General features: G+C 40.0%; 1 protein-coding gene across 1 annotated transcript; it reads right to left on the reverse strand.

The window, feature by feature from the left end:
• Window positions 1-1,833: 1,833 nt before the first annotated feature.
• timm50 (translocase of inner mitochondrial membrane 50 homolog (S. cerevisiae)) lies at window positions 1,834-25,748 on the reverse strand. The gene is made up of 11 exons (XM_058414179.1): window positions 25,530-25,748; window positions 22,230-22,389; window positions 21,629-21,660; window positions 13,176-13,197; window positions 10,288-10,346; window positions 10,082-10,201; window positions 9,384-9,488; window positions 8,270-8,368; window positions 3,707-3,863; window positions 3,505-3,611; window positions 1,834-2,625 (listed from the first exon to the last, which is right to left on the reverse strand). The coding sequence occupies exons 1-11, from the start codon at window positions 25,719-25,721 to the stop codon at window positions 2,527-2,529; spliced, it is 1,152 nt and encodes a 383-aa protein (XP_058270162.1). The 5' UTR covers window positions 25,722-25,748; the 3' UTR covers window positions 1,834-2,526.
• Between the last annotated feature and the right edge of the window lie 917 nt (window positions 25,749-26,665).

A 26,665-nucleotide genomic window follows, 5' to 3' on the forward strand; every position in this document is an offset into this window, starting at 1 on the left:
TTCTGCAGAGTCAATCGCTACAGACCTCCAAACTTCATGTGGCCTTCAGATTAGCTCAAGAACAGTGCGCAGAGAGCTTCATGGAATGGGTTTCCATGGCCGAGCAGCTGCATCCAAGCCATACATCACCAAGTGCAATGCAAAGCGTCGGATGCAGTGGTGTAAAGCACGCCGCCACTGGACTCTAGAGCAGTGGAGACGCGTTCTCTGGAGTGACGAATCGCGCTTCTCCATCTGGCAATCTGATGGACGAGTCTGGGTTTGGCGGTTGCCAGGAGAACGGTACTTGTCTGACTGCATTGTGCCAAGTGTAAAGTTTGGTGGAGGGGGGATTATGGTGTGGGGTTGTTTTTCAGGAGCTGGGCTTGGCCCCTTAGTTCCAGTGAAAGGAACTCTGAATGCTTCAGCATACCAAGACATTTTGGACAATTCCATGCTCCCAACTTTGTGGGAACAGTTTGGAGCTGGCCCCTTCCTCTTCCAACATGACTGTGCACCAGTGACCAAAGCAAGGTCCATAAAGACATGGATGACAGAGTCTGGTGTGGATGAACTTGACTGGCCTGCACAGAGTCCTGACCTCAACCCGATAGAACACCTTTGGGATGAATTAGAGCGGAGACTGAGAGCCAGGCCTTCTCGTCCAACATCAGTGTGTGACCTCACAAATGCGCTTCTGGAAGAATGGTCAAAAATTCCCATAAACACACTCCTAAACCTTGTGGACAGCCTTCCCAGAAGAGTTGAAGCTGTTATAGCTGCAAAGGGTGGACCGACATCATATTGAACCCTATGGATTAGGAATGGGATGTCACTTAAGTTCATATGCGAGTCAAGGCAGGTGAGCGAATACTTTTGGCAATATAGTGTATATATATATATATATATATATATATGATGTATATTTGTTTTTCTGTTGCATTGAAGAATTTCTAATGTACCAGCCTGTGACTACTGTGTAAAATAAGCAAGTATGGTAGCTGCTACACCGGTTTTTATTACTCACACTCATTCATTCATCATTCAATCGCCTGGCAGCAGCACAATGGACAAAAGTCATGTAGATACAGGTCACGAGCTTGAGTCAATGTTTATATCAAACATCAGAATGGGGGAAAATGTGAGATCAATCAGTGACGGTGGTGTGGGCTGTTGCAAACTGGCTGGTTCAAGAATTTCTGAAACTGCTGATCTCCTGGGATTTACACGAGTGAAAAACTTTAATTGAGCAGTGGGTGTATGCGTGCGCAGAAATGTGTGTTTGATGAGAGAGGTCAGAGGAGCAATGGTCAGAAGCTTACAGGAAGTCTACAGTTTTTCAGTCTTTAAGCGTCCAGTTTCTGTGAGCCTGGGGATATCCACACAAAGTTTGAATACAAAAAAAAACATTCTCCCAAATATGACTGCAGGAGAATCAAAGTATCCTCAGGTTTACATCATAAACTAATTTTAGTTCTAAATGCCAGATAGAGCCTTATAATACTGAGGTCAAGTGTTATTAAGCCATGAGCATTTAACAAGCAGTTTGCTGTGAAACCAGAGCCAGTGTTATCAAATGACTGAAATGAAATCAGAAGATGCTGACTAGTTACAAACCTGAGGAAGGCTACTGAATTGTGTACATGGATAAAATTTCAATTACACAAAATTGTTTTCAGGGATACAGTTGAAAATGGGAACAAAATGTAGAAGTGTGTTCTTTGCGTTTATTCATCCACAAAACTAGCATGTCCTCTTTGAAAGTTGCATTTATCCAATGTTGTTCAGGTCTACTGCATGTTAATCATCAATAGCATAAGCAAAATTAGTGAAGTGTGGAAAAAATACCTCCAATTATAGAAAGTCAAACATACTTTGTTTATTGAAGGTCATTTAAGCGGTTCACATTAAATGCATTACACAAGCTCTTTAGATGTAATGTACCGTTGCAGTTAAAAACAGAAATGGCACCAGGTCAACGTCATCATTAGATGTGACTTCACTTAATATGAACTACAATCTGGCGTGCTGACACAGATTGCAGTCCTTACAGCAGCAAGAGTACACAACTCCAGCACATTACTCCTTAGGTAAATTGGATGGCTGCACCCCATCAGTGCTCCAGCACTAAACCGGGATTAATACAGTCTTCTAGTGAGCACTGATTGCGTCCAATGCAAGGTGTGGCTGATGATAATGGATGAGCTAAGAAGTGGAGAAAAATTGGTCCAGGTATACAGACCTTCGGAACGAATTTTTAGACACAAACACAACAACTGAGATCAGAGGAAGGCGTGCTGTAGGCTGTGGTCAGTCCAGACAATGCCTTCACCAGCACACAGGTACTAAATGGTCTTTTTGGAGTTCCCGACTCCTCTCCCACACCATGGCGGCAAGAGTTCAGTGGAAGGAACTGGATGTTTTTCCCCCTTTATTCTCCCTCCAATGCAGCCAGGGGTACCACCTGCCAGTGACTGTGGCTTTGCCCCACTGACCAGTCACTGCCCAGGGTGGCCCAGAACTGCCTGCCTTCAGAGAGGACAACCTTCACTGCTGCTTGCGGGACCAGAAACGGCCTGCAATGGAGCCTAAAGATAAGCCCTGCTTCTTCTGATGAGAAATATCTGCCAGCCTCTGCTCCTCCTCCTAAACACAAAAACAAGTGGCATTATAAAATACTGAAGAGGAAGATCGGGGGACAAAATCATATTAGGAACATTCCTGGAGTAATCAGATGTCCAGGTCAGAACACTAGATCAGCCATTGAAATAAAAATTTCAATTATTTCTGTTGTATTCAATTCTGATTGGTCAGTGGGCATTGATTAAGTTTTTATAACAGCAGACTGGACAAAGCTCAGTGGTAACAGAGGAATAATGGTGTCACAGGGTAATAATCTACATCAGGTGGTACACCAGCCTGTCTTTTCTTTATGTCCTGTTCTTTTATTACTTATGAATATTATGATGTGTATTAAAATATGTATGGAACTATACAACAGCTAAGATTTGAATTTAAGCGATTCAAGTGTCAAGTTTTTTAGTAAGTACTTGCTAATTAAACAGAGTAAAAAAAGCCAGGCAAATGGGATTAACGCTTGGCTATAGAGTTCAAAATATAAAGCTGCACTAAATTGTCAGCACTTATAGCTCCAGATCACAATGCCTGACAAAGTGCCTTGATAAAAACAATACATGAGCTCATTAGTAGCCTTCAAAAGACACAAGCTCTGTGATCTACATTGCATGAGAAAGTCAGGCATTTTAGGTCTGCTCCCAGCTACAAATGACACCTCGGGTGCTGCCTCGGTCCCCAGACTATAATCAGAGAGTGTGCGCGTCTGTGTAAAGTGTCAGCTTGTCTATTCCACCCATACTGGCAGGGGCTATTTTTTTCCATTTTGGATGCCATACTGATGTAATAAAGAGGGAAATAACTTCATATTTCAACTTCACTTTCCTCTTCATATTTTAACTCTACAGGTATTACAAGACAAGGTTACAAGAGGAAAAGTGTTCAGTGTACCAGTGCAAGCTGTGCTTGTCTCCTTTTAAAGGCCTCAATGGGGTCTTCCTCATGGGCGTAGTTTTCCAGTACAGTACGCACATCCTCCACACCATTCATGGCAATTGCTGTACAGGACAAAGAATCATTAGGACTGTGTGTGTGTTTATGCATGTGTGTATGTTTTCTTACAAACTCATCAGCAAGTATTCCACATACTTACTTTTAAGAAAGGAAGCCAAGTCATAGAGCGTGCGGTCCTCAGAGTTGCCGTCCCACTTGCGCAGTGCCATACCGTTAAAGGGCTGCAGGCTGAAGGCCTCTCGCTTGCAGTCCACTATAATTACTTTCGAGGTGTCTCTGTTCAGACAAGACACATCCTGTGAGGAAAAAAAAAGGGAAAATGAGAAAAGTATGAACGAGAAAGATTTAAAGACAGCTTCATGCCCTATTTTTTTAAAGCCAAATTAAGGATTTGAATCTGGATTTTTATTGAGAACTGCTTCAGTTTCTCAGGGTGCCATCTGTAAGACAATACAATGAGACCTAAAAATATGAGACCAGACTGAAAATTTGGGATTTAAAAATAACAAACAAACAAAATATGGGGGAAAAGGTTTTTTTTTTAAATCCTAAATAAATAGAAATGTACATTTTGACTATGTAATTTATAAGCTTCTATTTAAATATGAGTAAATTTGTGACATTGACCATTTTAACGGCTTTGAACAAAAGGTCAGATTTATCACAAATATTTTCCCTTCTACTGAAGCATATCAAAGTCAAAAGACAAAGAAGCTTTATTGTCACTTCAACCATATATAGCTGATGCAGTACACAGTGATGTGAAACAACGTTCCTCCTAGACCAAAGGTGCTACACATAAAGACAAAGTACAGTGATGCAAACAAACATAGAACTAAACAGAGATAAAACTAAACTATTCTTAAGGTGCAAAAAACTAGACACACAACAGAAGTGCACAGGATGACAAGACAAGACAGCGCACATAAACATATAGACCGACTCTGTTCAAAAGAACAGTGTTGACAGTGAGTGCAAATAAAGTTACCATGTAAACAGGATCAATATAATGTGCAGTATAATGTAAAGTGACGTGTGCAAACAGGACAATTTTTGTGTGTGTGTGTGTTTGTGTGTCTAGCACAGTATAGATCCCTGCTGAAAGCAGTTCTATGTATGTATGTGTCAGTTGTATGTATGTGTCTGTGTTCAGCACAGTTCAGTTCTCGTTGGGAACACAGTTCTCAGTTTTTATGCTTGTGTGTGTATGTGTGTGTCCGTGTCCAGCACAGTTCAGTTTCTCTGTTGAGATCAGATCTTGGTTGTGTGTGTGTGTCATACCAACTGATTTGATCTAACATGCATCAACAGTTTTTATACAAACTTGTGGAGTCCAAGCAAACTTTTTTTTTTTTTTTTAGGTGTCTACACTTTACACTACACTAAGTACTTTTGGTCAAAGGCTTTTGGACCCGACTGTGTTCATCTCCTTCTATGACACATTTCTTGTAAACAGATTAACGTGGGATTAATGGACGTCTTTGGAAAACTAGATGTGACACATGATGGTATTATCACATTTCTGCACTCAACACTCCATTTAGTAAACACTCTATTTCCGATATTGTGGAATGTGAATATAAAGTAAGCTCTGCGTCATTGTGCTTGATTATTTCTTACAGGCTCTGAGTAAAGACGTCATCTATGTTCTGTGTTCACCGGAACTGAGTCTGATTATGGCATTTCACAGGGTTGGTATGAATTAAGATGTTGGATGTTAGAAGTGGATGGTTTCAGCAATCAAGCAAGCCAGAGTATCAGGGTTGCCAGATTTGTGGCTTTAAAGTTAATCTGACTAGAATGAAAGCAGTGTCACAGAAGGCAAAAGATAGTGGGTTGCTTTTGTTTGTGTTTTACCTAATTCACACTGTGCTGGCGTTTCAAAATCATTTACTTTAGATGGCGTGAAATTGAACACTCTCTGAACAAAACCAAATTTCTTATCTTGCAACCTCATGAGTTTATTACAACATTTCAAAACATTTCTGTAGTGTGAACTGAAAAACAGATGAACAGAGACACAATGTCTCACGGGCTGTGTGCAGCTCAGCAAGTATACAAAGTATTTGCAAATGCTTAGTGTTTTATCAGTGCAGTCAACTGCATACAAAAGTCTAACTGCAACAAGATTGTGGATCTGTTTCCCATTAACTCTAGGTTGCAGCATTTTCCAGCCTGCTCTTATTCTTCCAGTGCTCCTTCAAAGAAGCGTTAAAAATTACATTACCCCAAACGCTCAGGGTTGCACAGTACTGTCGATACTATGACATCTCCGAAAAGTGGTATGTTGGTGCATGCAGGCCTAATGTGACCCTTACAAACAAACAAACAAACAAACAAACTCCCATACCCCTGTAATAAAACTGACATAAACCATATTCACACCTATGCATGTGTAAAGAGCTTTAAACTGTTAACACCCACTCATTGACCCCTGCAGTGTCTCTCTGTCTCTCACACGCATAACACACATTTTCTCTGTGGCAGCTGTCTCAGTTGTGGGCCCCAGGAACAGATGGACAGGGACGCTGTACTCTCCCTATCACTGAGGTCATCTGTATCCCCCTGAGGGGCTGAACACAGGGGCAAAGCAAGGGGGAAAAGAGAAGGAGAGTGACAGATAGATGAGAGAGTGTGAGCAAAAGAGAGAGAGAGAGAGAGAGATGGGTAAATATTGAATGAGCCAGCCCGAAAAGGAAACCCCTGTAGACCTATATACACACGCGACACGCTTCACGCCGATTTACGTGTTTGCCCTTCCAGGAGCCCACAGGGAGCTACGGTGCAGTGAGTACATGTTTGACTTGAGTGCATGTGTATTTAAGCAGTATTCAAGGTATTGGTGATTAGCAACGCTGTACCATACAGCCTGCAGTGTCTTAATACCTCAGTGTGTGTTTTGTTAGTAGGACTGTGTTAACTGGGAGCAGTGTAAGAGTATTAGGTTGCTGCATCAGACAAGCTCTAATCCCCTCAGGTGAAGTGTAAGAGGACGCGTGCCTCACACACACACACACAACGCTCAACACCTGCCAATCCAGTCTCTGTGTCCCCAGTGTGGCTGTTACTGGGAGCATGCCAGAAGTCAGAGTGCTGTTGATCATCCACTGGTGTCATGTCCACACACAGACTTCGCTTTGTTAAGTACTTGCAATGTTTTATGTATACCTGTAGCTAAAGAACACTGTGCCTACGCTTAACCCTGAGTTGAATTAAATACTGGTGAGTTTTTATTTTTTTACTCTTCAGCTTAGGCAAATTTCTTGTGTGTGGAAAATCACAAGTATGCCACAGTCCTGCAGAATAATCGCAAGACACAAATGAACATATTTAAGTGCTTTATAGTTTTCAAATAAAAGTTGAGTATTGTTTATGGTGACTATGCAAATGTTAACAGGAGGACCAAACTTTCATGAATGTATGCACTGTGCGGTCATCAAATCTTCACACTTCAAGTCTGATGCCTCCCGCCTTTCAGTATGCCAGATGGGAGGTGAGGGCGGGGGACATGGGGGAGGTGGCAAGGGGAAAGGAGGCAGTCAGTACAGGAGGTGAATGAGGGAGCGAGTGGCTGAATGAGGCGAGGTTGCAAGGCCAGTCCTTCACTAGTGAAATATGACCGCCAAGAGGGCAGCATATGCATGTGCACACACACACACACACACAATATTCCATCATTCACACATGCACTTACAGGTTCCAACAAGCAAAAGCAAAAAACTGGTTCAGAACTGACAAATTGTGATGTATGTTTACAGAACCAGCATATCTGCACGCATACATACAACACCCACATTTCATTCCACAAAATCGCTTAGCAGTTTAGAGTTACATTCAGAATGGACAGGATAGTGCACATGTTGGCATTTCATGTTTCTTTACGTCTTCCAGTTTAGCAATAAACACTGGTACAGTGGCTTGTTACCTGCATTAAGTAGTTCTTAGCCTCAGTGTAATTAACATCGAAAGAAAGAAAAGATATCTAGACATAAGGTTCCTCCCTTTACCTTGCTGAGATGTTCCTAGTGTTTGTGAAATGATCTACGACTATATTCTTTCAGACTAATCACTGTCTCCATTCTGTGCAGTAACACTGTAACACAGTAACACATCTGCTCTTACACTGGCACACAGAGAACGTAGCTTTGGTAACAAAGACCTAACAAAGTAGCTGAGAGGGACAGAAGGTTAATGAGGCACAAAAAGAGGGCGAGGAGAGGACCGTAAGAAACTGCTATTGTCCTGGGCTACTGAGAGAAGAAAAAGAGTGGGCATAGCATGGGGAAAAGAAAGGGGGAGAAAAAAAAAAATAAATCAATGGAGGAGCAGAAGGGCAGCACAGGGAAGAAACAAGGAGGCACTACAGCATTATGCCACCTGGGTCACTGTGGAGAAGAGGCCCATCAGAGGGGGATAGCACTGATAACGGGTGATAAATATGTTAGTACAGTATAGAGAGTGTAGAGAGACTTAACGGAAGCAACTGCAATGTTTGCAAGCCAGATCTTTCGGTTTAGATAAGGACAAAGACAGAGTGAGGACTGAAACAGAAAGCAACAATAGTTTAAAAATAGTTTCATTAATTTGAAGTTACACTGTCAGCTTCATTACTGGAATGGGATAGAAGAAGAAAACAGACACAAACCCACACACAAACAAACTGAGAACAACTCAAGGAAGCAAATTAACTCGTCAACTTCACCTTGACATGATGGCCCTCCATGTAGCGTGTGGCATCCCGGAAAAGACGGTACATGACAAAGCCCTGTGGGTCTATGCTGTCAATCAGGGGGTACGCCGTCTGAACAGATAAACAGATTCATTATTAACACTCAGGTGTCAGTTGGGTTTCAGACACACAGCTAGACACCCAGACAGACAGGCAGACCAATTTAGGACAAGCCTCGTAATGAGCTAATTTGTGTGTAATGTGTTACATAAATGAAAACAAAAACTAAATATGCAGGAAGTACTCTACAATTCTGAGAACTGCAAACTACCAGAACCTGAAATAATTTTCTGTTGAAGTATCAGTACCTGATCTGACAAGATTTCTTTAAGAATTCTTAAGAATATAAGATAATGCCATATGATTTGATGTTGCACACTGAGTAAATATGATTGAGTCAGATCACACTTCCCATAGCAAAAAAAAATACATAATGCATTTTAGTCAGTCCGATTTAATCGTCTAGTTTCTTTATCATCTCGGAATCTTAGTGCGGAATTAAAACCTGACGAGTTTGTTGGGCACCATATTCAGCAGAGTCTGTACTGTAGAGTTCGTCAGTGTGACGGGATACGCCACAACAAACATGGACAGACCACAACAGACTGCAAAAAGAAACCTAACTAGACTGTGTGTATGCCTCATTAGCATATCAATGTTGACATAATAAAGGCGCGTGCCCACTAGAAAAGCCTACACAAAACCCACAACAAGTCCGGTCGCATGGTGGGTGATCAGGTAAACAAGAGCGACTGATAACACAGCAAATGCAACGAAACAACAGCAACAACAACAAACACAAGGACAAAGCAGTGTGTATTGTCCATGTGTGTTGGGTCTACTATGGAATTAAAGCAACGTTATTTTTTGCAAAACGGGTTTTTGGCACAGATATAGAGACAAAAAAAACAAACAAAAAATTAGAAACAGCCAAAATCACTTCAAACCATCTTAAATAGGGCTGCATGAACACGCTTAACCTGAAGCAAGGTATTCCACGGTTATTGCGTTGCCCTCACTGACACAGATAATCTTTTTATCCGCTGATGAAGATCATCATGATGCTCCTCTACTTCATGCTACTCACCATGCCAGTTTCTGATGTGAAGATGACAATCTCATAAAGTGGTGCTAGTTGCTGGAACAGGTATTCGATGCCTGGGCGCTTCTTAAAACGCCAGCCTGTTGCCAACTACACACACCAAAACATTGAAAAGTTCATGTTAGTACCACAACAGAATGGGTGTGTTAACAGCTGTTCATTGTTTTTTAAAAAAACATAAATAGATAAAGTGTGATTTGGATGAAGTTTTTGGCCAAAACCTTTGCAACAGCAACAACGACATATGTAACATGTGGTATAACAGACTATTACCAGTTTTATAACTGTTATAAGCAGAAATGAGAAATATCAGAAAGAGAGTAAAATGATTGTGAATGTAATTATCTCAGCAGGTATACTAACAGAGTCATACTGCTTAGTGTCCTCAAACATTCTGCATATTTAAACACCAGCTCCACTGCAGCAGCTACAGGCTAGTCTTACAGAGGTTCACTTTTTATGGCACTTCACAGATGCAAAACATGGTGACCAACTAATTTTACTTTGTTAGGAAAAAAATACAAAATCACAGTCACTCGCAATGACCATGCAACAAACAGTGTGTCTACAAAAAGCAGAAAAATAACACAGACTGAACATATCTGAAAGGAACAAAAGGCAAAATGAGACCCAGAATGTGCCGGTCATGTCACTGGAGATATTAAAAGGTGGAAAAGACGTACCGACCATTCGGGATGAAGGAGAACATCAGTGAGTTCTAGCACCAGAGTGTATGGAGGCTGGTAATAAGGTTCTTTCAGTGGGTCGGGGAGAAGCTTCGGACTTGTGGGTTCAATGATCATCTGCGGCGACCAGAATCAGAACTGTTATCTTATTTAAACTCAAATAATTGTGTTGCATATAAAGGAGTCCAAAAGATTCGGCTCACCTGTCTGTAATCTTTGAAATACTTGAATGTTCTCTTGAGCTGCTGGATACCAGGTCCCTCTACATGAGCAGAAAATACAGAAGTAAACACAAAGACCACAAACAAAAAAAAAACCTGCATTCCTCCTTCTAGTAGAATAAATCACAAATAGTGGCATAAGTATAAAACATCTTGAGCCGCTATTATCACTATTATGAATGATTCAGAAGATGGGGTCATACAAAAAACAAACCTAAAAATAGATGAAGTATTGCAGAGGTAAAAAGTTGCAGAGGTTGAATACATCTAGTATAAAAGTATGTGGTGAGGTCTGCTGATCGGCTCCCGGCATATCATGCTTCACTCAATCCACCGATCACAAATATAAACATATAAGACATCTGAAGACTGCTAAGCCAGGTCTGTTTAAGTTCTGGATATTCAGATGGACAAATAAAAAAAAAAGGTACACAGCATGTTTTAAACTTGTTATTTATATCATCTTTGCTCTACACTCCGATGATTTCTGTGCTCTCTATGAGTAAAGGCTTGTTTTCCATTCTACCGTATTTCTGAGCACGAATAAAATGCTTTTCCTGTGTTTCAGCCACACACGCCAACATTATTTTTGCTAGTTCAATTACAAGCATCGTGAACAAAACCAACCAAAAGTATCGATTTTGGATGCCATAAACAGACTAAGAGGTGCAAAAGCAACCTTAAAAGATTCTTTTTTAATAGGTTTGGGAGAAATGTAAAGGTGGTATGAATAGAAAGCTGCATTGAAAAGCAAGGGAACTAAAAAGGAAAGAATGTTTGATCTTTGATCGCAGTAACCCAGAAAACCCCACTAACCATAACAAAACATCACATTCCTAATCGTTCGTTTAAGACTTTTGTCTGTCACAAGAGGTCAAGATCAACCCGAAAGAATGGACAGTTGCAAAGACCGTTAAAGCTGATCTGAGGAGACACCGGCGCAGGAAAAAAAAGTTCAGCGCAACAATTGGGTGTACTTTGAAGAGCCCCTTGTCCTAACCTTGTTTGTCAGTGTAATGGAGAGGCCTATTGTTGAGCTAGAGAGGCTCGGTGGCTCTCTGGAGGGACGTCCATTGAAATGCCGGATGGAGGGAGTGAGAGAAGGATCGATGGCTGGGCCTCTAGCCTCAACAAAAGCCTCAAAAGCCTTAATCTGGCACTAGCATAGCATATGCTCTGCTATTTTGCCAAAGGCCATTATTGCTCAATTGCCTTTCTTCTCCTCTACCTTTTTAGACACAGGGTTTTTTGTTGTCGATTTGCTTTCCATTTTATTGTCAGATGTGTTTTTGAAGGAAAGAAAAATACTGAAGGATAACAGCACTGGCACTCGCACACCTCTCTGAACTTGGAGCACACACTGATCAGCGTGGTCAGGCATTCAGGGCACGGTTTATTTGTTTTTGCTTTTGCTGGGGCTTTACTAGCTATCTGTGCCTGAGGACATACAAAGTGTTTAGTCGATACACAGGACACTGTTGACTTAAACAAAACTTAAGACAAATGCTGTGGTAGTAAGTTGTGTTCAGATTTTTGACAAAAAGTGACAGTCTTCAAATAAATCAATCAATAAATAAATAAAACTAAAACTTGGCAAAGGACGTAATATCTTTCTGCATCAAGCATACCAGCAGTTAGTAGGAAAAGAGTTTCATTACAGTGGAACAAAACATCCCACTACCTTCAAACTTGTTAGAACTTGATGTTGCTCAGTTTAGTGAAGCACTTTCGATTAAGCACACACAAACACATGTATGTTTGAAGGAATAGTCTCACTTGGCATGGAGCCAATGCTTTCAGAGGGACGCTTGCTTAGCTCCCCAAGGACTTCTCTGTTGAGAGGCTCGGCCCGCATCCCTCCGCCAACCTTCTGCTGATGAAGGGAAGGTTAGCGTGAGGCCAGAAGGCAGCTAGACCACATCCACACTCCCCTCAGGGACCTGGTGTTACACCGCAGTCTCTAAAGTAATTATCTGCCTTCGTTGTGACATTAAACGCTTTCATGTTGGACACTAGTGTCCTAAGCTGCGGAGGTTATAAATCTAAGTGGGGTGTGTGTGCGCATAGGTGAAGACTCCAGGACGTGCGTGCTGTTAATTAAGCGATTATTACAGCACTAGGTGAGCGTGGCGTGGATAGCTATCTTATTAGAAATCGGTCTGAAAGGAGAAAGGCACAGCTGGCTCTCCATTACTACAGCTATGTGACAACATCGCTTTCTCCATTTGCAGTCATTTCCTGGTCTGCTGTCCCAAGTATATCACACACTGCCATCTTAATTTAAACCATTTGTAACAGGACCATCCATCTGGATCTGGCCGGAAGATACAGCTCCAGTCGACATGCTATAACCTGGCCACAGTAATGATCGGCATCTGAGCCAGATGTTCTAGCTCAAATCCTGGGACAAGCAGTAGCTCTTTAAAACAAATCAAAACTGAAAAGAAAAAAAACAAAAAAAAACAAAATGACGACAAAAAGCCCACACACGACAGGGAATCAAATACATAAGACTCTTTGCACTTCTAAAGAAACTTCCTGCTAGTGTGCTATCTGATGTGCTGTGCAATATTCACAAAACCCCAAATGCTTACACAACCTTAAGGCTTTACTGTAACTAATTATGTCCTGCCTCTATAACTGGAAGGATGCGAGCTCTTGCGCTAAGTGTATACACATGTGAGACACTCAGCGGAGACAGACCATAAGAGCGATGAAAGATTTCACATTTGTGATGTTCCACATAAGCAACATTTAGTGTATTAAAATAGCTCGACAATCCCATCACACAAAAATCAGAGCCACCTGCTTTTGTCTTTCATCTGTGTCCACATGTACAAGAACAGATATGGAGGAAGAACTTGACTTACCCTTATCAAACTCGTCTGCTATCTGCAAGGGGGGAAAAAAACGATGGTCAGGTTATGACGATGAAACATGTCAGATGTGTGCAAATAAATCATTTAACTCTACATTTTCTTGATGCACATTACTGTAGAATGATTGTAGCTTAATAAGCCATGTAGAAAATTTCTTTACCTTAATGATCACAATAAAATAAAATAAAATCCTTCCTGACAGATAAAGAAACACCAAAGATTTCCAACTGCGAGTTTTAATTACTGCTTAAGTCTCTTGTCCCTGATCAGATGTATTAACCCTAAAGTTTAATAGTTTAACAAGAAGCTCAGTCGCTCAAAGGGATTTGGGAAAGGAGCCGTCATTGTAAATTCAATCTGCCTGGAAATTAGCATGTGATGGTGGGTTTCTATTTCAGTCACATTTATAAAAAAAAAAAAAAAAGACATGCTGGATCATGCATTGATAAACCATTGACCGGTTGAACAAGCGAATCAGTCACAAGTATTCATGAAACCACCACAAGCAGATAAGAGAAGGCAAATAACAGCTAGAGGTTAACGCAAATACAAACCAAAACCTCAAGCTCGAGTCAAACAGATTTCCATTTCCAGGTAGTGGACCCTCAGTTGTTGCTAGGCTGGATTAAACTATGGACAATGCAAAAATCAAATCTGCACCTGATGCAGTGCCAAATTAACCATACAGAAAGCCTTAGATAAACAAAAGCTTCATTAACATTATAAGCTCTGCCTCTGCTTGTTTCCTTCAATTAGCTGAGCAGAACACCAGCCAATTAATCAGTACTCAGATACACAACCAAGCTGATGAATATTCAGCTGCATCTGCCAGGATGGCCCTCATGGGTACCCTCTGCAACCCCGTGTGGCAGAACAGACACGTGGTGACTCTACAGACCTGCAACTGGACTGGAAGTGGAAACAGCAGTGCCACAAATGGACACATCTTTGTATCATCAACAAGCATCAATACATCTCCAGGTACTAGGATTTTTCCTCAATGTTTGGTTAAAAAAAAAAAAAAAAAAAAAACCTCACCACATTTTAGAACAGCTATAATAGTTGGAGTGTCCATCAGTCACTCTTAACTTCTACCCATATTTACATTTACATAATGTATTGCTAAAGAATACATGGTGTAATAGATATAATAGAGGTTGCACCTCTGATGGTGCTAGTTAGCCAGTATAATTACCTCTGAGCTACCCTTCATCTCAGTTTCACCCCCTTTAATCTAGGGAAGAGCTCCTGGTGGTAGGGAAGTGGCACAGATGTCACCCTGTGACCCCTGCAACCGGCCCTAGGATCCCTGCCTTTATCAGACAAACGCTGTCCTTTTCCACCTCTTCTGCTATCTCCTTCAAATGTCTTCCTCAATAAAATTCCTTGACATTCCAATTCCATGGAAAAATTGTAAAATTGCAATTACTCATGCTCATATTTTCCAGTTTCCTGCTTGGTACCTTAACTTTGAACTGCTTTGCATCCATCATGATGACTTCTGACCTCCTTTCTGTTGATCACATGTTATTTTCCCATGCATGTGCTCCCTGACTGGTTCCAATGGCTGCTAACAATTATCTGGCTAATAGGCTGGTTAATGGCTGATGTTGAACTTCACCCATGACTTATTCAGACCTGAAATTTGGCATTTCTTATGACCTGGTATGTCGACTTCTTCAGTTCCAAAGACAGTCTTCTGCTGCTCGCACCGCAGACAGAGGGAAGTGAGTGGAAACTGCTCTTTCCAAACAAGCCGGCATCTGAAAGTCATTGAGGTAGACTCAAGAACTTCTGAATAAACCACTTTGCCTTGAGGTCCATCTTGACTTGGCAGATGTGATGACCTTTCACCTTTTCAGGAGCCATAGCAGTCACTGATACAGGACAAATTAGTTGACCTTGAGTTTCCTAGGAGGTTGGCTTTTTCTATTGTCTCCAGGCCTTTCCCTGGAAGACCAAGCCTAAGGCAACCAGATCTAACCAGATGGTGGTGACAGTAAACTGTACATTTCCTTGTTGCTGGGGTGCTACTCTTCAAGGTACATTGTTATACCTGGGAATGTAATCTGTACAAGTGAATATGGTATAACTGAAATTGGTGTAAGTGAATTATATTCAAAAACATTTTAAAATAAATCCCTCAATAAGCAAACTTCAAGCATTATCTCAAGTAAAAGACATGTATTAAAAAGGTATAAATAATCAAGGATGCATCTCATTTTTTCCACTGGGAATAACATTCATTGTGATTATAAACAGTTGAATTAATAAAAAGGGATTGATAAGAGAATGTACTGTACAGCCTTTACACAAAGTTGATTTGGTCAAAGTCCATGAAAGATCTCTGCCTCTCTGTTGTGTTCCGCTTAGTCAGTATGACAGAATGGCTGGATAAACTACACTCAAACCCTTTCTTCCTCTCCTGACACCTACTGGAGATTTAGATATCACACAAACACACACACATTTTCCAACTACTTCGTGTTTACGTCCTTGTAAGGTCAGTATGTGGACTCACAACTTCCTGTTTGAGGATATTTCCAAAATTCCATAGTTATCAGGCACTAATAAACAGAAAAAGTGAGGAAGAATGAATTACAAAATCACCCCACATTATTGCTCGAGTTAGGCTTGATGAAAATTCATAATTCTTGGGACAAATTTGTTCCATCTCACTCCAGTGGCCATTTGGAATGCCAAATCCGGTCAAAATTTATGTACACAATTTTAATGACTTGTTTTTTTGGGGTAGTAAATGTTTGACTCGCTGTTTCAGATCAGATCAGTTACAAGCACAAGTATGCCACCTGCAGGTGAGTTTAAGTTACAACTACTGAACATTAATGCAACCTCCAAAGCAAAACAATAGAACAGAACCAAGTGAACAAAATGCTTAAGAAAGCAACTGAGTGTTAATAAATGAAAACAAATAAAAAAAGTAAATAAATGAAACAAATCAACTGCATTTAAAATAGTGCACAGCATAAGATTACTAGAATACTGATAATGGTAGAAATGTGGTTACTGTAGCCTGGTATTTCATTCTACAAAAATGTACAGATATTTTATTTATTATGTAAATTATGCTTATTATAACAGCAGAAGGGAATTAACATCAGGAATAGGATGTTCAAACATTTTAATTGTCAAGTGACAGGTTTCCACAAACCTTTCACCATATCGTGAATAAGTAAGTATAAAAGACATTGTCTTACATATAATTATAAACAGAGACATCACCAGGAAGCGAGACAGGACAGTACCAGGACAGTTCACTAAAGTGTGTTTCTACGGTGTGATAATCAACCCAGGGTTAATCACAGTCACTCATTTAAAAAAAAAAAGGCATATAGCTGAAATGTGAACATCATGAAGTGAACGGCTATTCATGAATAAATAGTTTCCAAACAAATGATAAGTACTTAGAACAAAAAAGGCTTACGAAAAACACCTCATGAAGCTTATTGAAAAGATGCAAAGAACGTGCACGGTTTCTCCAGGAATACTGCTGATGTACTGAACACTGGTCTTTGTTAATGCATAATTCAATACCTGTCATCTGAGTAATGTCTTCATTACTATTTAAAAAGTGGAGGTGTAGAACACAGAACATAACTGTAGCTTATTTCTGGCACAATTTATGAACAGTTGTCCAAGAAGTAGTCTAATGTGAAGCTTAACTAATATTTTAGTCAGGGTTATACTTTGATTTCTCTTTTGATTCTCCAAGTGGAGCCTCAGTGGTCAGTGATTTTAGTTCTAGTTGTGGAAATCGCAGCTCATTATACATAATTATTAATTAAATTTTAGATACTGTGTACAAAAAAAAAAAAAACAGAATTTTAAACACATTTTTCACCAAGTCTGTAACCAAGCAGGCAACACAATAGGAGAGACTGTGAAAGAATGCACGACATGAGGCTCTATTTCCTGATTACAACACCAGACTCCTGTGACCAGGACTCAGTTCCTGCTCCCACGCCATCACCTCGAGTCCTCCAATTAAATCCCAGAGGTGTTTAGAGCAGCACCTTTTCGCCATGGCACACTTCACATCCAGCTCCCTCCGGCTCTCAGCTGTCTGTTAGCTTCGCTCTTTCAACTCTGGCCCAAAAGGTGGATGACAGGAAAGAGTGCCTTTAAAGCAGACTCCATGCCAATTACAGAGGCCACACAAGGATAGCAGCTGGCTGAGAAGTGTGCCCATCACACCTCTGTGTGACACTCAACAGCCAATTAGCCGTCGGAATTACGAGAAACATGCTGTGAAGGACCCAGGCGTCCTCAGAACCTAAACAAAAATGTTCTACACCAGAAAAATATGATGCTGGAAATATAAGCAAACATGAACAAGAGTGTATGGACATATTAAAAGGAAACGTAGTGGGTTAATTAGAGGAAAACTGTTATTATGCCAATGCAATAATAAAAAAAAAAAAAAAATCTGCACACAGAATTAGAAAACAGTTCTGCTGTACTGTCAGTGTGACAGCAATTAGTCTAGTGACTCCGGTACATTTAACACCCACAGATCTGGCACACTCTTTACACGTCTGTTATGAAGTGTCAGTGGTACACTGCCTGAGAATTGTGCCCTAACAAGTACGCCTCAGAAACAAAAGGACTTGTGACGCAAACAAAGAAGTGTTGAATAAATCTTCTGATCGACGCACCCGCAGAGAACGGCTAGCACACGAGAGCAAAACACCAACACCAGATCTGATATCTAATCTCCAATGTCCTGCAGTGAAGCTACAAACTTTATATCATGTTTTGGGATTCAATACAGTTAATCAGTGTTATAATTATATGCCTCTAAATTTACCATTAGACAATGCAACAGTCAGATGATGTAAATAAAAGCATGTAGAATTCATTATAACTATATTAGAGGATGCAATTATCCATACACACGGACAGATTTTGCTGCAAGTGTATTTATGTAGAATCCGATCACATTTGTGTCCATTGGACAAATTGTTTGGACATGGCTCGTGTTTTCTCATGATTCCCATAATGCTTGCGGCTCACACACTCGCCTCTCATCACACCCATGACCACAAAATCTTCAACAAAGACACCAATAACAGTTCATACCAAATGTGTCATTATAAATGAAAACACATAAATATCAGGTATACCCAAGTTAAACTTGAAACAGCATCCTTTTTTCCTGCACATCTAATGGCCCCCTAATTAGTGACACCAAAAGGTCTGGCACACTTCGGTTCAGTCTCCTAATCAGTCTCGCCTGAATGAGAATTACGTCTTGAAAACACCTCAGTAGAAAGCTCTAAACAAAAAAAAAAAAACCCTTTCCCGAACACACCCCTAGCTCCCGGCACACGCCACATGTCACAGCAACGTGGCAAAGTGTGCACTTTAAAGACTGCAAGGTCATTATCCAAAGCAAGCTCTCGCCTTCATAAGTGTGACATTTTACCCATAAAGAACAAAGAATCATTGCATTTTAAAGTAATACAAACTGTGGATTCAGGGTTTTGGGAATTTCACATCAGGGTCGAATTAAAATTAAAAATTGTATACAATGGCATTATTAACTCAGCTCCAATCCATCAGCTCACTTAAACTGGTTTATATGATTTACATTGTGAGACTGGTCAATTCTGGTGGCTTAAATTTTTCAATATCGATGAATACTGCAGGCTAAATCCAGCTTAAAAATGGACAAGCTCATGCTTTCAAATATATGCAGTTTTGTATAGCATAATTTAGTTATTTATTAAATATCTTTCATAATAGCAACTAATACTTTCTTTCTTTTTTAACGCCATGCCAGCTTCTATGGCTATATTCATGGCGAGAGTCAGTTTTTGTTATTCAATATTAAAACTACATAAGATGTTTAAGATTAACTTTTTTTTTTAGGAACTTTAAAACCGAAGATGGATCAGCAACTAATTCAGAGACACTTAGATGGCAGGTGGAATATTTTCTGAACTTAAGAATAAATTTAACAGCAGTTCCTTCTGTGTCATCAGGAGTCTGTTCCAGTGAAACAGTTAAAGCCATTACTGTATAAAACTCACAGACGGGATGCCGGTTGCACATGACTGGTCACAGTGTCTCCTACCGCAGAGCCCTCAGATCTGGTGAACGAGGTGTGAACAAGCAGCACAGGCCCAATTCAACCCTCCACTCCAGGGAGATCACACTTCCATGAGAAGTGTGTCCTTTCAGGACGAGCCCTAAACACACAATCCAGTCGAACAGGAATTCCCGCAGCTCTCAGAGCAGCCTTGCTCTTTTGTGGTCACTTTCCCAGACCGACACCTTTGTACAGTGCAGAAGTCACACGGCCGTGAGAAATGCTCTTTGAAGTGGACTTAAGGAGAATTGCAGTTTGACAAAATCTCAGAAATTTAATGATCACTTTGGCTATTGTTCATTAACACTGAATAACAAAATGAGGATTTTCAGATTTTGCGATCAAATAAATTAATGCAAAATCAAGCAAACTCTTGGAAAATATTTGGAGGAAATTCCTGCATAAATGCATGATGTCATCACAACACATTCAGCTAAAGCCCTCTTTGATTCACACGCGTCAAACCTGAGTACAGATATTGGTAATTACATGTTTCTTCACTGTTAGTAGTTTCTGTGCTTGCAATTTCAATAATTCAAATCGTTTTCAGCAAACAAAATCATTTAAAAGAAATAAATAAATCTGCAGAATCCTGGAAGGGCTGTTTAAATTTTGCAAGTGAAATTCTAATATCTAGCCCAATGTCTGGAACCAAATCTGATCTCCCTTATTTTAAAAATCCCAGAGATGAAAATCTACTCCTCACTGCATGCTGTAAATAAATGAACAGGTCTGTTTTTGGAAAGAACCCAAAAGAATCCCACATGAACAAGGGGAGACAATGTAAAATGTATTAGCTGAGACGAGACAAGTGAATGGTTTAAAGTGCTTGTACAGTCTTGTGTTGTGGTTGCTCGGATGTGTAATTAACTAATAAGCTGTAACCAATGTAATTTACCTCAAAAGTATGACAAGCTAATTATATGCATTAATAAAGATTATGAAAAGCAAGCAAGTTGGATCTTGAATGCATGGGAGAGGGAAATTAAAATCCTCTCTCTCATGACAAAGCTAAATAAATAAATAAATAAATAAATAAAGGAATAAAGGAATATAATAATAATAATAATAATAATAATAATAATAATAAAAGCCAAGTATAAAATTTCGGCTATGAGCTGGAGTGTTCTTTCAGTGTATTCACTGTATAACGTACTATAAAACTATGCAACAAATTAAACAACATTCCAGTTGTGCATACACGAAAAATAAGCTTTAACCTTTTTTGATTCCTTAAATTAATATATTTATGTAGTCCATACATTAGGAAATGTGTGGGCACTCAATACAAGTTTGTGGAAGCCTGACCACACCACATATGTCCTTGTTGAACATGCCATTCCTGATTTAATCCAATCTTTAGTGTGATAAAGATAAACATTGGAGGGTTGGGGTCCGAGTGCAGGGTCAGTCATGATGCAGTGCCCCTGGAGCAGAGGAGGTTAGGGGCCTTGCTCAGGGGCCCAACAATGGCAGCGCTGGGACTTGATCTTATCTTCCAGAGCCTTAACCACTTCAGCTACCACTGCCCCTTGTATTAGTAAACTCAAGCGCTGACGTCGAGTAAGGAGGCCTGGGTGCAGTCACCATACCAGTTCACCCAAACTGTGTGCATCTAACTTTGCAGTTTGTTGAAGAAGCACGTGTGTGATACTGGCATACATACACTTGACTATTGAAGTCCAAATGCAAAATCAGAAACAGTGAAAATAGCATATATGCATTTCTACAGAGTGCTTAAACAGCTGAACAATAGCATGATGACTACACATGAGCATGCAATTCCACCATAAATGCTACAATAAAATGCTACTTTAATCTCACACCACCCTTCTCCCTTTACAAATCCTGTGTGAAATTCCTTCTGAAGTAGCCATGTCATCTAACTCATTACCATAACACAAGACTACTCCTCAAGAGGAAGGACAGGTACGAGATCAGACACCAGCGCTCCTGGCACACTCCGCTCGTCTCCTGCACTTCCCTGTGAAGTGTGCCAAATGAATCTCACCTTCAGAAGTGTGAGAAGTGTGCTCTTGGAGAAGGCTACCTACACTCATTCACACTGACCTGAGAAGTGTGCCCCAACACCTTTGAGCAGACCACCAGCAACTTCTAACAAAAATACAGACTCCCATCTGAGGTGCGGGACACAGACGCCCTGGGATAGATAATAGAAGTCTGGAGGAAGTGCGTGATAGTGGCACACTTCCTCACCCAATTAACTCCAACACCTGTCAGAAATACTACACTGACTAGCTCTGGATTATTTGTACATTTAAACATTGATGGGCTTCAAACCATATTTTTCCACTTTAGATTTTGTACATACCTTATTTCCATGTTCATCTACTGAGTTGCTACCTACAACAGCAAAGAAAATATTAGTCACAGACTGTATAGTGAGTTTTTACTTTAGACAGCTCTTGATACAAAGAATATAGTAGCGATGTAAAAAACATATCAAACAATTAATTATCAAAAATATCCAACAACTCAAATCCTAAAATTTAAAGTACACTGCAGGCAAAGCTATTCAATGAATAATCATTCACATATATCATATATGATGTGTGCGTGTATATTTTATATATATATATATATATATATATATATATATATATATATATATATACACATATATATATATACATATATATATATATATATATATATATATATATACATACACACACACACATACATACACAAGCACAGACAGACCACTTGCTTAAATATGAAATTAAATATTCAATAGTAACATTACTTTTTTTTTGCCATCTTCATTTAATTTCCCTTGATGTAAATTAATCCAAAGTACAGCTTACTCCACTCGTCCATCAGGTCAACACCAAAGTATTTCCAATATACGCCTTCTGTTTAAAACCCATTCAGTCTCCTGACTGAGGATTCATCCCAGAGGATCAACTCACCAAAGATGTAGACCATGCCGACTGCGCTGCCGAGTCCCATAAGCCCCGCCAAGCGAAGCACCACCTTCTTTGCATACGCCGTGTTCTCTTTCTGCTTCTTGTCCTCACCTTGATTATCCTGCTGCTCAGAGCTTCCCTCCCCTGTAGGAGGAGATTGACTCTGCAAGCACCAAAAAAAGTATGTCTCTGTAAAAGCTACTCAGGAATATTTGAGACTTAGTAGTAGGGTTAGGCTGAGGATCTATCGTTTCACTAAATTCAGTATAATGACATGCACGTTTAAAGAAAAAAAATCCACCTGAGCTTCTGATATGTTTAGGATCATGAGCATCAGAGTGCAGCTTATACATTTAGATCCACAGAAAAACTTCTACTCATAATGATTGAGGACAGGATCCACTGCCAAGTCTCTCAAATCTCATCTCTGCATCTCTCAGGTCTACATATTTAGAGATGTCCCAGGGTGTCATGGTGGGTAGTATTGTTGCCTCTCAGCTCCAGGTTTCTAAAGCTCAGGCTTCTGTCTATGCAGAGTCTGCACTTCCTTTGTGTGAGTGCTTCTGCGTTCTCTGGTTGGTCCTTCTCCCAACTCTTAAAGCAAAAACATGCCAGTAGATAAACTGTCTTTTTGTATGAATTTAAGTGTCTCCCTGGAATAGATGTCTTATTCAGGGTGTATACCCACCATACCCCCAGCGTTCTTGACACAGGCTGTGACCCCCCACGACCCTGACCAGGATCAGTCGCTTACTGAAGATGTATCTAATTAGTGACTTTTATGGGATACACACAGCTGAGCTACTTGCAAATACAGAAAACCCTCCATGCTCCAAAACGATAGTGTACAGTGCCGGACAATCTAATGCCATGATGCTCAAAGAGACATATTTATATTATAATTTCTCATTAGGACTGTGTATGTATATTTATTTATCATTTCCGCATAGATCGTGCTAGAATGGATTTCAGACTTTATTTAGAACATAAAGCTATTATGTCACATACATAGTTACATTACAGTATAATTCTTTCTTCATTTATCCCAGATTAACCTTCAGATCAGTAGCCCAGAGAATTTCACCACACTACACAGCCAAAAGTATGTGGACACCTAACCATCGTAACCATACGTGCTTCTTCCCTTAACTGTTGCCACAAAGTTAAAAGGCAAACAATTGTATAGAATGACTGTGTGTAGCATTACAATTTCCTTTTGCCTTAACTAAGAGGGCCAAAGCTGACAACGCCCCTGTGCACAACCTGTGCTCCATCCCAAATTCACCTACATATACTATGCACTAAAAGTCTTTTACTGAAGAAAAAGTATATTATTTTGAGTGTGTAGCAAAAGAGTATGCAAGTACTGGAACATACTAACATCTCATGTAATGAAACACACACTGTCACTGTAAACAAACTTTCATCATTCATTACACAGGCAAACTGAAACTGAGCAATGGTTCAAGCAAACCTCAACTTTAACCTCAATCCCAGTGAACACCTTCGGTATGAATTAGAACACTGACTGCACAAAGACCTTGGGCAAATCCAGCGGTTACACTCCAAAATCTAGGGGAAAGGCTTCCTAGAAGACTGAAGGTTATTGTGACAGCAAATGGAGACTAAATCTGAAATGGGATGTTCAATAAGCATCATTTTAATAGTGAATAACTATGTTTTGCATTACATCCCTTCCATAAATACAGCTGCCACATTTCCATGATGACCAGTTGGTGACTAGTGATCATAGTGTAATCAGTCGACAGACAGACAGACAGACAGACAGACAGACACTTTATTCATCCCAAAGGGAAATTCACAGTTCTTACACACAAAATTTCTCACAAAAAAGTTCTCACAGAAATTTTGTTTTGCCAAAAAAGGTCGCAGACTTTACAGAAACGGGATAGAACAAGACACTAAAAAAGCACTGGTCTACTTGTTGGCCAGTTTCTCACAAAATGTGACTCTGTTCGTGTCTGAAATTCGAAAGGCCACAGACAAGCAGAACTAAACTACGACATCAGGAAAAGACTGTAGGTTAACTACATAACTTTGCGTGAACAAGGAAAGGTAAGAATTTTTTTCATTGATATTTGACTGGGACGTCTGCCTTTACATGCAGCTATAACAGCTTCAACTCTTCTGGGAAGGCTTTACACAAGGTTTAGGAGTGTGTTTATGGGAATTTTTGACCATACCTCTAGAAGTGCATTTTGTGAGGTCAGGCACTGATGTTGGACGAGAAGGCCTGGCTCACAGTCTCCACTCTAATTTATCTTAAAGGTTTTCTATCAGGTTGAGGTCAGGACTCTGTTTAGGCCAGTAAAGTTCCTCCACACCAAACTCTCTCATACGTGTCTTTATAGACCTTGCCTTGTGCATTGGTGTGCAGTCATGTTGGAACAGGAAGGGGTCATCCCCAAACTGTTCCCACAAAGTTGGGAGCATGAAATTGTCCAAAATGTCTTAGTATGCTGAAGCATTAAGAGTTCCTTTCACTGGAATTAAGGGGCCAAACCCAACCCCTGAATTCAATGATCTGGAGGGTGTCCCAAAACTTTTGGCAATAGTGTATCTCCACATATTGGATAGCGAGATGTGAAATGGGTTTTGGGGTTTCTCATGTAATTTACAGATCATTATTTACAGACTTTAAAGCTGGAAATATCTAATCAATAAAAATACTCACTACAGGAAACTGGACTCAAGTAAAAGTACCCTGAAAAAGGTACAGTGAACCATGTACTCGAGTACTGTAAATGAGAATACACATAGTCTGATACTTTACACTCATTTCAAACACTTCTATATTAAACGAAGTGAAGCTCCAGGTACTTTTTCCACCCTGCTTCAGGGTTTACACATTAAACACTGGCTCTGCTAATGAGTAGGTGTTAAAAGATACACAGGGATCACTGCAGACAGAGATACACCTCCATGCTGTTCCAACATCATAGTAAAAGAACTTTATGTGTGCACTATATAGGGTGTAAAGTAGCGGTGCACACAGTCTGTGTAGTGCACTAAATGTTGTACATGGAGATATCTGAAGCTCAGCCGGTTGCTCGGTCACGTCAACGCTAAATTCCTCCCTAGAAGCATGACTCCATTCAAACTGATAACCGGTACACCGTCAACGATAAAACACAATATATTGTAAAATATTTTGTATACCTTCGAGTAGGAATTGTAGTTTATATGCAGGTCCGTTTTAAGTTTTGAGAGAACCTGTCTAGTGTGGACTATGTATGAATGTCAAAGCCGGCGAATAGCGCTAACGTGAACTGCTAGCCTTACCTGCTGCTGAAGTCTCTTTTGTAGAATAGCCTGAGCCAAGCCCTCTGTGGCGCCGCTCTGTTCCCCTTTTCCCGGGGCAACAGAGAAATTTCTTACTAAAACCGCCGCTGCGGAAGACGAGGCTTCACCCCTCAACCTGAGGAGGCCCCTACTCACCCGGACACACATGGGATACACACACACCGCCGACATCTTGAATAGAAAGTAACCCGTCGCTCTAGCGTGAGTGGGAAAGGACAAACGAACACGATTGGTTAAATATCATGTGATTGACAGGCAAGATAACCAACCGCAGTTTTTCAAAGCGGAGACGGAGGCGGGACTTCTGTTTATACCAGCGACCATCTGGAGCAGATAAAAGTCGCTGTGATGGTGTGTAAGAGTTCACTCACTGCTTGCTGGTGTTTATACACCAAAGAGTGATTTATTTTTCACTAAACGAAACATTTTTCTTTTTGCTCTGTATTTAAAATTGCTATATATCAAAGTGTCCCAAATAAAATGACTAATATGTATAATTTAAATCATTTAGGCTGCTCCGGGCTCTCATATTATTTACCCTGTTATTTTTTTTTACATTAGTTATTATACATTAGTTATTTTTAAGAGAACAGCAGTTCTCTTTCTAAATGTCCCTTAAGTGGGACATTTAGAAAACATCAAACTAACAAAAGTGTGCATTAGTCTCAATAAAAGATTGAGTCCTTGTCCAGATTTCTTTTTTTTCCAAAAGGGGCCAAATTATTAATAAATAATTAATAATAAATTATAAATAATTAATAATCTTAAAAAATTCTATATATTGTTTATGAAAATGCATTTTGGTTACGCAATTACAAAAAGAATATCTATTTTCAGGTTTAAAAAATGTAGCACAGTATATTGGACTTAACTAGTAAATAATGTTTACATGCTCAACTGGATCAAAAGTAAGCAAGACAAACTAACATTAACAAATTAAATGGTCATTTTTAAGAATTGATTGTAAATCCTTTTAGTTTTTTAGCCCTAGAGCTGGACTGTGGACATTTCTGAGCTAAACTCTACCAGCCGGACCAGCTGGACTTGTGTCTTAGCAGCTTGTAGCTGGATTTTTCCACAGGGTGGAGACACAGTAAAGCACAGATTGCAGTTTT

The sequence above is a fragment of the Hemibagrus wyckioides genome, linkage group LG17, assembly GCF_019097595.1.
Source record: "Hemibagrus wyckioides isolate EC202008001 linkage group LG17, SWU_Hwy_1.0, whole genome shotgun sequence".
In the NCBI taxonomy this organism is placed as follows: domain Eukaryota; kingdom Metazoa; phylum Chordata; class Actinopteri; order Siluriformes; family Bagridae; genus Hemibagrus; species Hemibagrus wyckioides.